At 34.9% G+C, this 13,474-nt stretch overlaps 1 protein-coding gene across 1 annotated transcript; it reads right to left on the bottom strand.

The window, feature by feature from the left end:
- Positions 1 to 2,139: 2,139 nt before the first annotated feature.
- On the bottom strand, positions 2,140 to 7,031 carry LOC130804398 (50S ribosomal protein L21, mitochondrial-like). Its single transcript, XM_057668818.1, has 5 exons — positions 6,439 to 7,031; positions 6,267 to 6,347; positions 3,844 to 3,945; positions 2,727 to 2,801; positions 2,140 to 2,639 (listed from the first exon to the last, which is right to left on the bottom strand). Exons 1-5 carry the CDS (start codon positions 6,889 to 6,891, stop codon positions 2,520 to 2,522), a joined length of 831 nt encoding a protein of 276 aa, XP_057524801.1. The 5' UTR covers positions 6,892 to 7,031; the 3' UTR covers positions 2,140 to 2,519.
- Between the last annotated feature and the right edge of the window lie 6,443 nt (positions 7,032 to 13,474).

The raw sequence follows: 13,474 nt of genomic DNA on the forward strand, positions 1-13,474 counted from the left end.
TGGTGAAATTCAAAATTTAAAAAAATCTCGTAACAGAATATTTACATTTGCCAGACAAAGAATTATAGTTCTTCTGTCCCAAAGAATTAGCCATATTTTGTCTTTTTAGTCTATCTGATTAAATTTTATTTTATTTTATTTTTGACCATGACTTTCACTTTTTCATTTATTTTCATCCACACTTTTAAATTATTTTTTCTTCTTATTTATACATTTATCCTATTTTTCTATAAAATAAACATTTTTACCACATTTATTAATATTTCTTAAATATCACCTCATATACATTTTTACTTGTATTAGGGGCTATTTCTTTAAAACGGATGGACTATATAGATGCCACAAGGCAGTAAATGATACTCCAAAAACTTAAAAGAAATAAATAGGAATCACAATCAAGAAATAAATGAGTTTATAAAAAAGGGGGGGGGGAATAGGTGATGAACATTAATGAGTAGATCATCATCAATTTAACTTATTGAGAAATGGCTCAACTATCTCATATTAAATTCTATCAGCAATACCAGCAAGGTGAAATGTCAGATATTAGAGAGAGACTGAGAAGGTGAGTAAGAGTATGTGTGAAAGAAACATGTGAATTCAATAAATGAGAAAATGATGGATGGGAAGGGAAGGGAACACTTACACACTTACACCTACACGGCTGCACTAGAGATTTTAGCATATTTAATTTGTTTGACCGTATAAAATTTTTAAAAATTAAGGGCTTTAATATTAAATCACATTCTCTGTTTTTATTTGTTCTTTTTATTTAGTTTTCGCGAAGATCCCAATGCAAGTTTAAAATCAAATAATTTTAATTGTGAGTTTCTAAAAATTCTAAAAGGTTGATATTTAGAAAATATATATTGAAACAAATCTATCAAAATTCAACATGAATATATTTTTAACATAGATGGATGAGAAATCATAATCAAAGTTTGTTACTAAAATTCATAAATTTTATTTTTAAATTTACAGATACAAAATTTAAAGATACAAAATTATTTAAAAATATTATAATTTTAAAATTTACATCCAATCTGCCAACACTAACACTATCTCCTACATTACCTTTAGCTAGACTGACACATAAGGCATGGGTTCAGGCTATGCTAACTATCTGATTTTGTTAAACTTTCGTCAAAGAATTTCTCAATTGTAGGCAATTGCCAATTTGTAAATCACTAGGTTTTTTGTGGACTTACTACACAAAAAATTTATGCGCATCAATCCCAGAGACTTATGAAGAACTTCTATGAATTATCAAATGTTCGTTAGTGATTTAGACTTGAAAAATACTAAGAAATAAATTGATATTGGATTTTTAGACTTACTCTTGGTAAATTGATACAAATATATCAATATCGTCCTGTTCATCTATTTTCACCGTATTTGTATATTATTATGTCAGTTTTCCAAAATTTTTGTATATAAAATAAATTAATAACAGTATTTCAAAACTTAGACGCTTAATTTTGATAAAATAATCCTTAAAAATTAAAAGATATAAAAATATCTTTCACAATATCTCCTTTTTTGGCGTTGGTTTCTTTATAATATTATCTCTCTCCTATTCACCCTAATACTCCCCTTTTACTTGACACATTTGTCAATGCATTAATTTTATCATTAATCTTTAATTGTACATAATTAAAAAATTATAAAAAGTTAATAATAATCTCTGCATTGATATGAATCAAATATTTTCATGTGACTCTGTTATAACTTATAAATTAAGAATAAAATACATGTTAAGAGTGATTGATTAACAATGTCAAAAGTCAAATAAAACTATCAGAGTGAATAGAAGGGAGTATTATCATATACTGTATTCTTGTATTGTATCTCATATCTCAATATACCCCATCATCATGCTATATTGCTATGTCACATGACGTTTTGTTTAAGATGAGCCTCGAATCATGGAAGAATCATTGAATTAAGTGTCAAAGCAAGGATAGGTCAAAGGAGCATTGCTCAAGCGAGCAAGGCACTGTGCTTGATTAGGCAAGCAAGGCACCGTACTCGAGTAGGCATAGCTGATGTCAAAGCAAGCATTTGTAGATGGTTCATCATCGAGTGGTATAGAAACATTAGTAATGACCAAGCAGAAGAATGGAATGAAAAACATATGCATTGGCCAAAACATCCCTTCTGTAATTCTTACAAGGGGGAAAACTGATCTATGAACAAACTGGGTATGGGCAAACAGATAATTTCATTAAAGAATACTATGCAATCCAACTAATTTCTGCAAAATTCTAGCTCCTTTCATTCCAAGGATAAATTTGACAGGTCTCTTTAATGGTTTATGAATTGAGCAACTTATATACCTACAAAAATCAATATAATCTGTGGGGTCAAGAACCAGATTCTTTTGCTGATAATACTTTTACCTTGCATAAAATGAGTAAAATATGACATGTAATTGGTGATACGCTGTGTTGGTTTGCAAGAGTTAAGCTTTGAACTGGTAAATACGGACTAATTGCCACATTGATCACATGATACCTTGACTATGCAGCCACTGCTACCTTTTGTACTTTCTTAGATGATTGTTTTGACATCTTTCCAACAGGTGGTGTTTCTGGCTTTTCAACACCTTGGATGTCAGTTATTCTCAACCGAGTGAGCTCCTACAAGTCCAATTATATATCAACTGGCAGTTCAACTGTTGACACGTGAGCTGCGAAGTAATGCCACAAAGTTCAAATCGACATTACCTGTCGGTGACCTTTGGTCCTCCGGTAGTTCTTTCTCCTCTTCTTTTTAAATATGATCACTTTGGCATCTAAAGCCTAAAAATGAAACCAAGACCCAACATTACATTACGTCAAAAACATCACAATAGCAAAAACTCAACCAAGTTCTAGCTTTGTGTCTGTTTGGCAAATGGTTGTTGGCTGGTTTGAACAGTTGAAAATATTGGCTAATATGCAAGTTGTTTAAGCTAGTAGTTTAAACCAGTTGTTATGGAAATATTTGGTAAGATATAACTATAGGTTGTTTGTCGTTTATTATAGAAAAAGTGTGTAAAAAGCCAAAGCCAATGATAAAAGTTACTCCGAATAGCTTTTTGGTTGTGACTTAAAAATCGTTTACAAAACACTTTTTAGTTGTTTGACTAACCAAAAATCAAGAGCTCCGACAAAAAACCAAGGAAAAAGCTATTTGCCAAAACCCCCCTTTACATGGCATAAACATTCACTGGAAATGAAGAGCACCTCCTAATTCTTTATACACACAATGTTTATAAAGGACCGCCTAGTGCACAAAGAATCCCCATAAGTGAGGATCTAGAGAAGGATCACGCCATAACGAAGTAACACCTGCATTTCTCAAAGAGGTTGCTTATTGAAACCTTTCAGTCACACAACAAAAATTGGACCCATGTGCCAAACAGAAAATTGAGCTATTGCAAGACTTTACCTTATGTTCTTTTTGACATGAATATTAACTTTCGGAAAAGTAAAGTTTTGGCTACTTGGTTAAGGGCATATAAGATAATGATTTTGTAATGTAAAAAAAAAAAGCCTATAGTCACTTTATCCATCAAAATGTATATCCACATCTTTCAGAAAGATCAAAAGCCTGCAGTCCAGAATTATATCACAGAAACATGAAAAATCTATAAAAGAATCTTAACGATTGATGATTTTATAATCAACTGAAATTGTGTGAAGCTAAAAATTTGTGTTAAACAGTATCTTCTCTTTCTTCTCCCAACATAGGGGATCAGTAGAAGTGCAGTCTCTATCTCTCAGCTCAATTAAAGCACGAAATTCAGTATTGAACCATATACCATTATTAAATGCAAAGAAAAGTTCCAAGGTGTCTTACATGCTCCTCCACAACAGCATGAACCACCACATCTGGCAATATAGGCCTCCCAATCATGGTTTGAAATGCTGAACCCGCCATCATGACCTTATTTAATATCAGCTGCAAGGAAACAAATCCAGGAACAACAGAACAAAATCATTAAAACAAATTAAACACTACGGGATGAAATCTGTGACAAGCAACTTGATGAAAGCATAAATAAAATTGAGAAGATTAAAAAAGTATGTACAAAAATTGGTATAAAATCTTCCTTTGTTTTTGCTTTGCCTTCTTGTATGTAAAATTTTTGGGAGAACACAAGTTAAAAAAATTAAAAAAAAAGTATGTAAAAAAGGAGGGTGTAAACATGAATTTTCTAGATAACATGAACATAGGCATCGGGAAACGAAGATCAGCATGGCAACACCTTTCACATGCATTAGGGAGAAGACTATCATGTTGCACGACATACAACAAAAAATGGGACTGAACTAATCCTAATGAAGAGGCATGGCTTGAGGCCATGGGTTGAGGCTCTTAGTGGCCTATTCGTGGAGCATATTAGTGAGTTGCGCGGAAAGTAACGTCAACATATCACATTCTATTATATGGCTATAGTGGAGATATGTACGGACATGAGGCCTCGTTCTAATTTGGCGTGGGATCTATGGGATATTTCTTGGGGAGCTATTACTTAGGCGAATATATCGACGGGCTAGCACACCTGGATGTAGACCATTGGTGGATGTCTGAGTACTTCGAGTCCTTATGTCCTCATCTTCGTCCGCGATGTAGTCTAAACAAGACAAGGGTTGAGATGTGGACTCTAATGTAGATGCCACAAGATGCATCCAAACTTGCAAGCTGTAGGAATATTTTGGACAAGCTGGTACCCACTACCCACCCATTTCTTATCCCCGTGGAAGTAACTACTTTCCCACCTGCGCTGAATGCATAAGTTAACTTTTGTAAAATAAATTATTTATAAACTATAGTTAGTCAATGTCTCGATATCTCACTATTTTTGTTCATGTAGTTATAGTTTGTTTATGTCTTTATATCTTACTCGGATTTTGTCACAACTAAAATGAGGAGAGTCCAGCATATCATGTATAAAAGGCGGATAAAAAGATAAAAGGGCTGGGTATGGGCATGGGTATGGGTATGGGTATGGGCGTATGGCAAAACAGTAGGCAAACACAGATTAACTGATTCAGTTATACAGCTCTATTTTATAGGAAATTCTATTAGAGTTTATTTTAAGAGTAGTTATCCTTGTGTATATATATAGATATTCAGGGTGTAATGTTTGGTTATGAAAAGAAACAAGAATTCAAGGAGTATTGATGGACTCGAACTGTGCTATCCACTATCTTCCCTTTCTCAAAAAGTTATTGCTCTTTCTTCCAAATCTTATAAGAAAGGGCTCAATCTATTACAACTAGGTTCAGAGAAATTCTTTCCAGTGACCTTACGGACACTCACAAATGGATTCAATGGATGTTTTTCTTGAGAAACAAGAAACTACCATGCCTCCATTAAAGAAGCTCAAAGAGCTCTAAATTACAAAATCATCCAATCATTTAAATCACTTTCTAAGAAGTGTACGAAAAATGGAGGAAAGGTCTATGTGAATGATGTGATGATCATTTTCGAAAAGCTGGTAATTCTGGGCATAAATATAAGAAGATAGGATGTCATGTTTAATGAAGAAAGAGATGAGGAGTTACAAGCCATGATAAAACCCATTTTTAACCCCTCGCTCTATCAACCCTTCGAAACCAAGACAAGCCACCTCACCAAACCCAAACATCCCAAACCCATTCAAACCTCACCACCACCCTCAAATATCCTAAAATTTGTACCACCAAAATCCAAGAACCTACCCTTATTTCTCACCATCCCGCAAACCCATCATGGCTGTCGGAGATGAACGAGCCCCAAATCCACTTCCCTTATTTTCTAACCACCACCCTCATCATCCCGCAAACCCATCAAGGTCGTCTACCTTTGTAGCTAAATGATGACAAAGAATGAACAAACTATTGCATTTTAAATGAAGCAATGCACTATAAAACAAGGCCGACACACAACTTCAATTGCTGAGTTATAAAACTGATTCCTAACCCAGTCAAATGTGGAATGACAATTCAGCCGGTCATATTGAGAAGTACACTAACACATTTGATTTAAATTGCTTCGAGGCCAATGGCCATTCAACTCTTAACTCTTAGCTCAATTAGCATACTCTCAAGCTAACCATTTATTATGGAAAATTCAGGATCATAAAAGGTCACAGATTTCAATCAACAACCTTACTTCATTTGAAAAATCAGAGGATAGCACAATACAAAATTTCGCTAACATATAGTACTAGATTACATCCAATGCTTTAAAATATAATTGAAAAATAAAAAAATGAACTGTAGCACTAAAATTACCTTATCGTTAACTTCGCAATAGTTGAGTTTCTCCACATATATGTAATCTCCATTACTCACCTTAAACTGATGTGACCCAACCTACACCCCAAAATATCAAATCAAATCAAATTAAATCCCAATTAAACCCTAAAATCAACCTTAACACGAAAATTAACACACTTGATCAAACCTGAACAACAGCAAAAACCGGTTCATAGTTCTTAAAGACCCGATCACTAGGTTGAAGAGGGCCAATAACCTTATAACCAATATCAGCAGCTTCTTTAATTTTATTTTCGACAAAATACGATCTTTCAGCAAGCTTAGATGGTTCATTTGAGATACATCTACCTTCCTCTTGACTTGAATAATCTTCCTCCTCTTCTTCATCTTCATTGTCGTCTTCGGAGTGATCATTGTCTTCCATTTCAATAAATTTCGGAGATTTAGGGTTTTGAGTGCGGGAAGAAAACTTGCGGAAAATGAATGAATGATAATGAAATTGAGAAGAGAAGATGTAAGGCAGGCGGTGAAGATGGTTAGAAAGTATGAATTTGAAAGGGTGAAAAGAGTGAGGATGATAATTTGAAAAGAAGAAAGAAGTTTGGCGGGCTAATGTGGTGAGAAATCGTCTGGACGCCATTGTTGATGTTCTAGGAACACGGACGATGAGACAGAAACAACAAATTAGGGTTTATGCCGTTGAGGGAAGTACAGGATTTCGGACTCCACCACGAGTCGACGACTGTGTAGCTCAAAATTTCCCATTTTGATTTTGATGATAGTTTAGAATTAATCATAAAATCATACAATTAACTAGAACTCTAGAAGCATAAAAAAATAAAAAAATAAAATAAAATAAAAATTTATGTGGTATAATCAAATTTGCTGTGAATGGACTATAACAATAGTGAAGAACGAGCACAAAAACAAATGCAAAGAAAAACATAGCACAACAATGAAGAGCTCTCTTGAAATAAACCCTCATTGCTTCCGGTGTATTAGCATCACTCTCATAACCCTAATGATGCTCTAAGATTCCTTATATAATCATAAAACATATTAGAAAAACCTAGGACAAAAGGGCTTAAAGCCCAAACAAGCCAAAACAGAAAGCTGACAAACAAAGGCACTGCTGGCCGCTCGACCCGAGCAGCCCTCGCTCAACTGGTCGAGCATTCTTCAGAAGCTACTGTCTTGAGCTGCTACTTGGCTCAATCGATCCACTAACGCTCGACCACTCGAGCAGCCTTCAAGACATCCTATCCTTCGTGTCTTCTCTACATTAAGACACTCTAAATCAACCTCACCTATCACTTCATTGAGTGACCAAAGCATATGCTCCCATACCCCTTTGCACACACACTATCATTCTCAAATGTGCAAGCCAATGAGTATGCTATGAGGTGATCGAGCTCACCTCCATTAAGGTGAGATTTGGAGCTTGACACAACAAAATTTACCATTTATCTTTATAAAAATTTGCCAATTGAATAATCAAATTGTTTAATTGCTACATTTGTTGAACTAAATATTATACAACTAACTTTAAAGATTTCTTTACAAAAATTTGTCTTATGGAATAATCAAAATGGTTAACCATTATACAATTAATTAGAAGGATTTGAAAATTCCATTTGGCATCCTTACAGAGATTTGCCATAAAATAATCAAATTGTTTGACTACTATATTTTTTTTGGTAAATAAAATTTTTCCGTTCATCCTAAAAAATCTAAAATACAGTCCAGACAAGAATTTCGCACTTACTTAATTTGCATCAGTATGGAAACGAGGTCCACCTTCTAGAAAGGGTGTCTTCAGCCCACTCTTTATTTGCAAAAGAGTAAATGAGAAACCAAATAGCTAGCCAACCATCCAACTAGTATCAAACTATACAAAGTATTACAAAAATAAGCGAGACACAAGTAAAACATTTGTAGATATCAATAGCAGCATCAGACGCTCAAAAACACACTAAGCAGCATTCCTGATGGATATAGTAGCTTGTGCAAACTCATCAAGGCAACGTTCCTGATCAGATCAGTATTATCAACCAGAAGATTACAACCAAACTCTAATCTTACTGTTAGTGTAGTTAGGATACAGTGCTTCAAAACAATCCCGAACAGTCAGCCTAATGGTGCACAGTACCTGTTGCGGGCTTCTCACATAACCTTTCCAAATAGCAACGTTTCTATTCATCCAGATATGGTAAATCGTAGCAGCATAAATAGCACACAACAAGCTTCGTTTCAATTGATTCTTCCTAGACTTCCTAAAGTCCATTTTATCAATAACGCAGAAACTAATCCCTACCCAACAGCGCACTGCTGCAATACATCGCACACTAAACGAACACTCAAAAGACACATGCTTAGTTGTTTTAGAATGCAAATCACACAAGGGGCACAAGTCATCCTTTACTACACCTAAGCTTAAGAGTTTGTCTTTAGTACGCAATCTCTTTTTCGCAGCTAACCAGCACACAAAACGATGATTAGGAACTGAAATTTTGTTCCAAACAAGATGTTTCCATCTAGTCTTCAAGTTAGAGCTAATAGATGCCATGTAAGTTTCTTTAATAGAGTATGAATCTTGCACAACCCATTGCTTAAGGATATCCTTCAAAACACATATTTTTTTCAATGTCCAACTAGCTGTGATAGGTGCGTTGAAAATCTCTCATTGACCTTAACTACTATATTTATTAAGTTAAATATCATACTATTAACTTAAAGGATTCTTTACAAAGATTGACCACATGGAATGATCAAAATGGTTAATTCCTATATTTATTAAATTAGATAAAGTAAAATTGATTTTATTCTATTATATGGCATAATTTATTATGCAACTAGTCTCTTGAGAGATCTTCTTTGTGAAAGATGTCTCTCAGGCCCAACCTATTAAAATTTAAATAAACTAAAAAATAATAATGGGCTTATCAAATTAGAGAAGGTTCTCTTAAAGAGACCGTCTCTCACAAGAATCTGTGTTTATTATATTTCTACTAGAAAAGTCAAAACCCTCAATTTCTCTTTAAAAATAATTCAAAAGCAGGGGTAGTATATTTGAAATGAAAAAAAAATCTATCATCAAATGAGAATAATAGAATTCTATTTTAAGAAATAATAATAATAATAATAATAATAATAATAATAATAATAATAATATTATTATTATTATTATTTTTATCATTATTATTATTATTATTATTATTATTATAACATTTTTAACATGAAAACTTCAATTTGATAATGATAATATTTTTTAAAATCATAATACTTTTAAATCTAAAATACTAATAATATCGTGCCACGGGATTCTATATTAGTTTTACACTAAATATAATAATCAATTTGGGATTTAGGTATATTCATCACTCCTTTTAATTAAATAGATATTTGGTAAAGGTGCTCGATTTATTTTCAAAAATAAAAAATGATGTAAAATAAAATGAACGATGAAAAAAAATATATGTTCATTTAGCATATTTCACACTCATTTTGCATCATTTATATTTTTGAAAATGGACCATCATGATCATCATCATCATTATACCCAGTGTATCTCGCTCATAAAAAACTATGATCAGGGTCTGGAGAGGGAAGAACGACGACAGCTCATACCCATAGAGGAGAGTGCGGTCAAAGAGCCATCGGCTCGAAAAAGGTCTTCAAACAAAGAGAAACCTGCAACTTACAAATATAATAAATAGAATACGTACAAATAACTAACAATAAAGATAAAAGTAACAAAGGAGGTAAATAGTGACAATTATAGGCAATGAACAATAGCAAACGATGGGTGAAAGGGACGGGTTTAGTAATCTAAGACGTGGATAAGGCATCGCCAATTGCCCCTATCCCTGGTCAGGTTCTTGAAAAGGTGAAATTCATGCATATCACTTTTTAATCTGTTCCTCCCACGTTCTCCTAGATCTTCCTCGACTTCTCTTGCCCTCCACTATGATGCATTTGATCCTTCTTACTGGGGCGTCATGTGTCCTTCTCTACACATTCCCAAACCATCTCAACCTGTTCTCCTACATCTTTGCGGAGAGAGGTGCAACCCTTAACTTCTCCCTGAACTCCTGATTTCTTATCCTATCCATCATAGTATTACCACACATCCACCTAAGCATACACATTTCTGTTACTTCCATCCTCTATTCGAAAACCTTATTTGCAGGCCAACATTCAGTCCTATATAACAACGCCGGTCTAATTGAAACGCAGTAAAATTTACCTTTTAATCTCCTCGAGAACTTTTTATCACAAAGCACCTCCGTTGTTGCTCGCCACTTAAGCCAACCCGCTTGTATACGATTAATAATGTCTCCATCAATCTCCCCATTACTCTGAATCACCGATCCCAAATATTTGAACTTGGACGTACATACAACAACTTCTCCCCCTATGGTCACCTCTAGCTCCCCTATCGATTCTATCCCATTGAAATTTCATCGCAAGTATTCTGTGTTCGTACGACTTGCACAACCCCATACCCTCCAAGGTTTCCCTCCACTCTTATAATTTACTATTAGCCTCCTCCTTGGTTTCTGCAACCAAAACTATAACGTCGGCGAAAAGCATGCACCATGGTACGGTTTTCCAGATGGATTTAGAGATTTCTTCCATAATAACCATAAAAATGGAAGAACTTAGTGTTGATCCCTGATGTAGTCCTACTTGAATTGGGAAAAACTCTGTCATACCCACCGGTGTATGTATGTTAGTCGCCATTCTATCATACATGTCCTGTATTACCTCAAGGTACCTTCGTGAAATACCTCTATTCTTGATGCTATCCCAAACGATGATATCCCAAACGATGCTTCGTGGTATGCTATCGTATGCTTTCTCCAGGTCTATGAACACCAGATGCAAATCCTTCTTTCGCTCCCTATACTTTTCCATCAGTCTCCTCAAAAGATGTATTGCCTTGGTGGTTGATCTTCCCGGCATGAATTCGAATTGGTTATCTCTAATTACCATCTCTCGTCTAATTCTTTTCTCAATCACTCTTTACCACAGTTTCATAGTATGGTTTAGAATTTTGATCCCTTTATAGTTCCCCCATGCTTGTGCATCACCCTTGTTTTTTAAACAGTGGGATAAGTGTGCTAGTCTTCCATTCTTCTGGCATCTTACTAGACTTCAAGATGACATTAAAGAGGTTAGTAAGCCAATGAATTCACTCTCCTAAAACCCTCCACACATAATATCAATAATCTACCCATAATCATGTGTTCTTTGGATGTCTGAAGTTTGTCGAATTTCCTCCTTTCGACCCCTAGTCTCATTGAGCAGTTGGGAAAAATATTGATGTCATCTCATCTTGATGTCCTATTGTTTTAGGAGTACTCTTCCACCTTCATCCTTAATGAAATTCACTGTCATTAGGTCCTTCTTTTTCCTAGATCTTGATTTTGCCAACTTAAAAATATACTTCTCCCGCTCTTTGGTATCAAGCGTTTGATAAAAGGCTTCAAACGAGCGATCTTTTGCCTTTGCTACTGCCTTCTTAGCCGCCCGCTTTGCTTTTTTATACCTCTCCTTCTTATGTGTCCTATCCTCCTCCTCCGTGCAAGCCATAAGCTCCTTGAATCTCCTGTTTTTGTCCTTTATCTTGTTTTGCACTTCTTCGTTCCATCAGCACGACTCTTTGTACACCTTTGATTTCCCTGTCGACACTCGTAATGTCTCCTTTGCCACTTTTCGAATGGTTTCCGCCATCGTCGCCGACATTTGATTTGCATCGTCTGATATACTTGGGTAGCCCGACGTCTTAATCTTATTTGACAAGGTTGCAACCATATACTCTTTAAGTTTACCCCCACGTGATTGTCTGCCTGACCTTTATGTTCTTCTCGACAATCTTTCTCCTCATATAAAACACTGGTACTAATAACTTATGTTGGGTGGGCATCTCTGTACCCAGCACGACCTTACAGTCCAAACAAGAGCTCCGATCAACCTTCCGAACTAAATAGTAGTCAATTTGGGTTGCATGCCTACCACTCTTGTTGGTAATAAAGTGCTCATCCGTCTTTCTAAAGATCGAATTTCTATATCCAACTCCTTTGCTAACGCAAACTCAAGCAAGATCTCTCCACTCTCGTTCCTTACACCATAACCAAACCCACCATGAACTGAGTTATAGTTAACTGCCTCCTTACCTATGTGTCCATTGAAGTCTCTACTTATTAAAACTTTTTCATTGGCAGGGATGGTATCTATAAGGTCACCAAGATTATCCTAAAAATCACGTTTGAATTCTTCATCTAGGCCAACTTGCGTTCCATACGCACTAATGATCGATATGACCTCTTCTCCCACTACTATTCTAACTAGCATAATCCTATCATTGCACCTTCTAAATTCTACCACTTGCTTTAGGATATCATTAGCTACAAAAATTACTCCACTTCGCTTTCCATCCAAACCTGCATACCATAACCTATAACCGTTTAAAACGCTTGTTTTTTGCTCTTTCCACCTAGTTTCCTGAACGCAAGCCACTTGAATCTTGTATTTAGAAAGTTTAATCGCCAACTCCAATGACTTGGCTTGTAGCGTGCCTATGTTCCAAGTCCCCACTCTTAGTTCAACATCCTGCTTACGTTGCCCCCTTCAACCCCCCCCCCCCCCCCCCCCCGGACCTAACCTTAGGTTACCATTAGTCTGCCTTAACTCTATACTCGACTATCTGTGGAACAGACCAGACGTTAAAGGACAGTGACGCGATTAACTTAAACATAAACAAGCCAAGACCCCACAAAGATTAGAATAGAGACATACATTTAAAAGATAACTAATAATAAATAAAGGTACAGGTAGAAATAAATACAATCCGCTTAGATTGAAACTTCATCAGGAAAAAAATTACTTTGACGATGAACACTGAAGACTCAACTCTCTTAAATAATAAGGAAAGATTAAAGACTTAATTCTCTTGGATGATGATAATTCAAAACACATATTGTTTAAACAAATAAATTAAGTAATTACATTTAATTGTTTAAGTAAGTTTAAAATCATATTTGATACACATTTGATTTATATTTTTAAGAAAGAAGTCGATGGAATGTGCTTAAAGAACTTAAGTTTATTTTAAAGTGATTTTATAAGTTCTGAAATGTGTTTCAAAGTCTTGAAGATAATTACGTTCTTAATCAGGTTAGTTTCGTAATTATATTTGAAATATTTTAATAGGTCAATGT

Source organism: Amaranthus tricolor, chromosome 17 (genome assembly GCF_026212465.1).
Source record: "Amaranthus tricolor cultivar Red isolate AtriRed21 chromosome 17, ASM2621246v1, whole genome shotgun sequence".
NCBI lineage: Eukaryota > Viridiplantae > Streptophyta > Magnoliopsida > Caryophyllales > Amaranthaceae > Amaranthus > Amaranthus tricolor.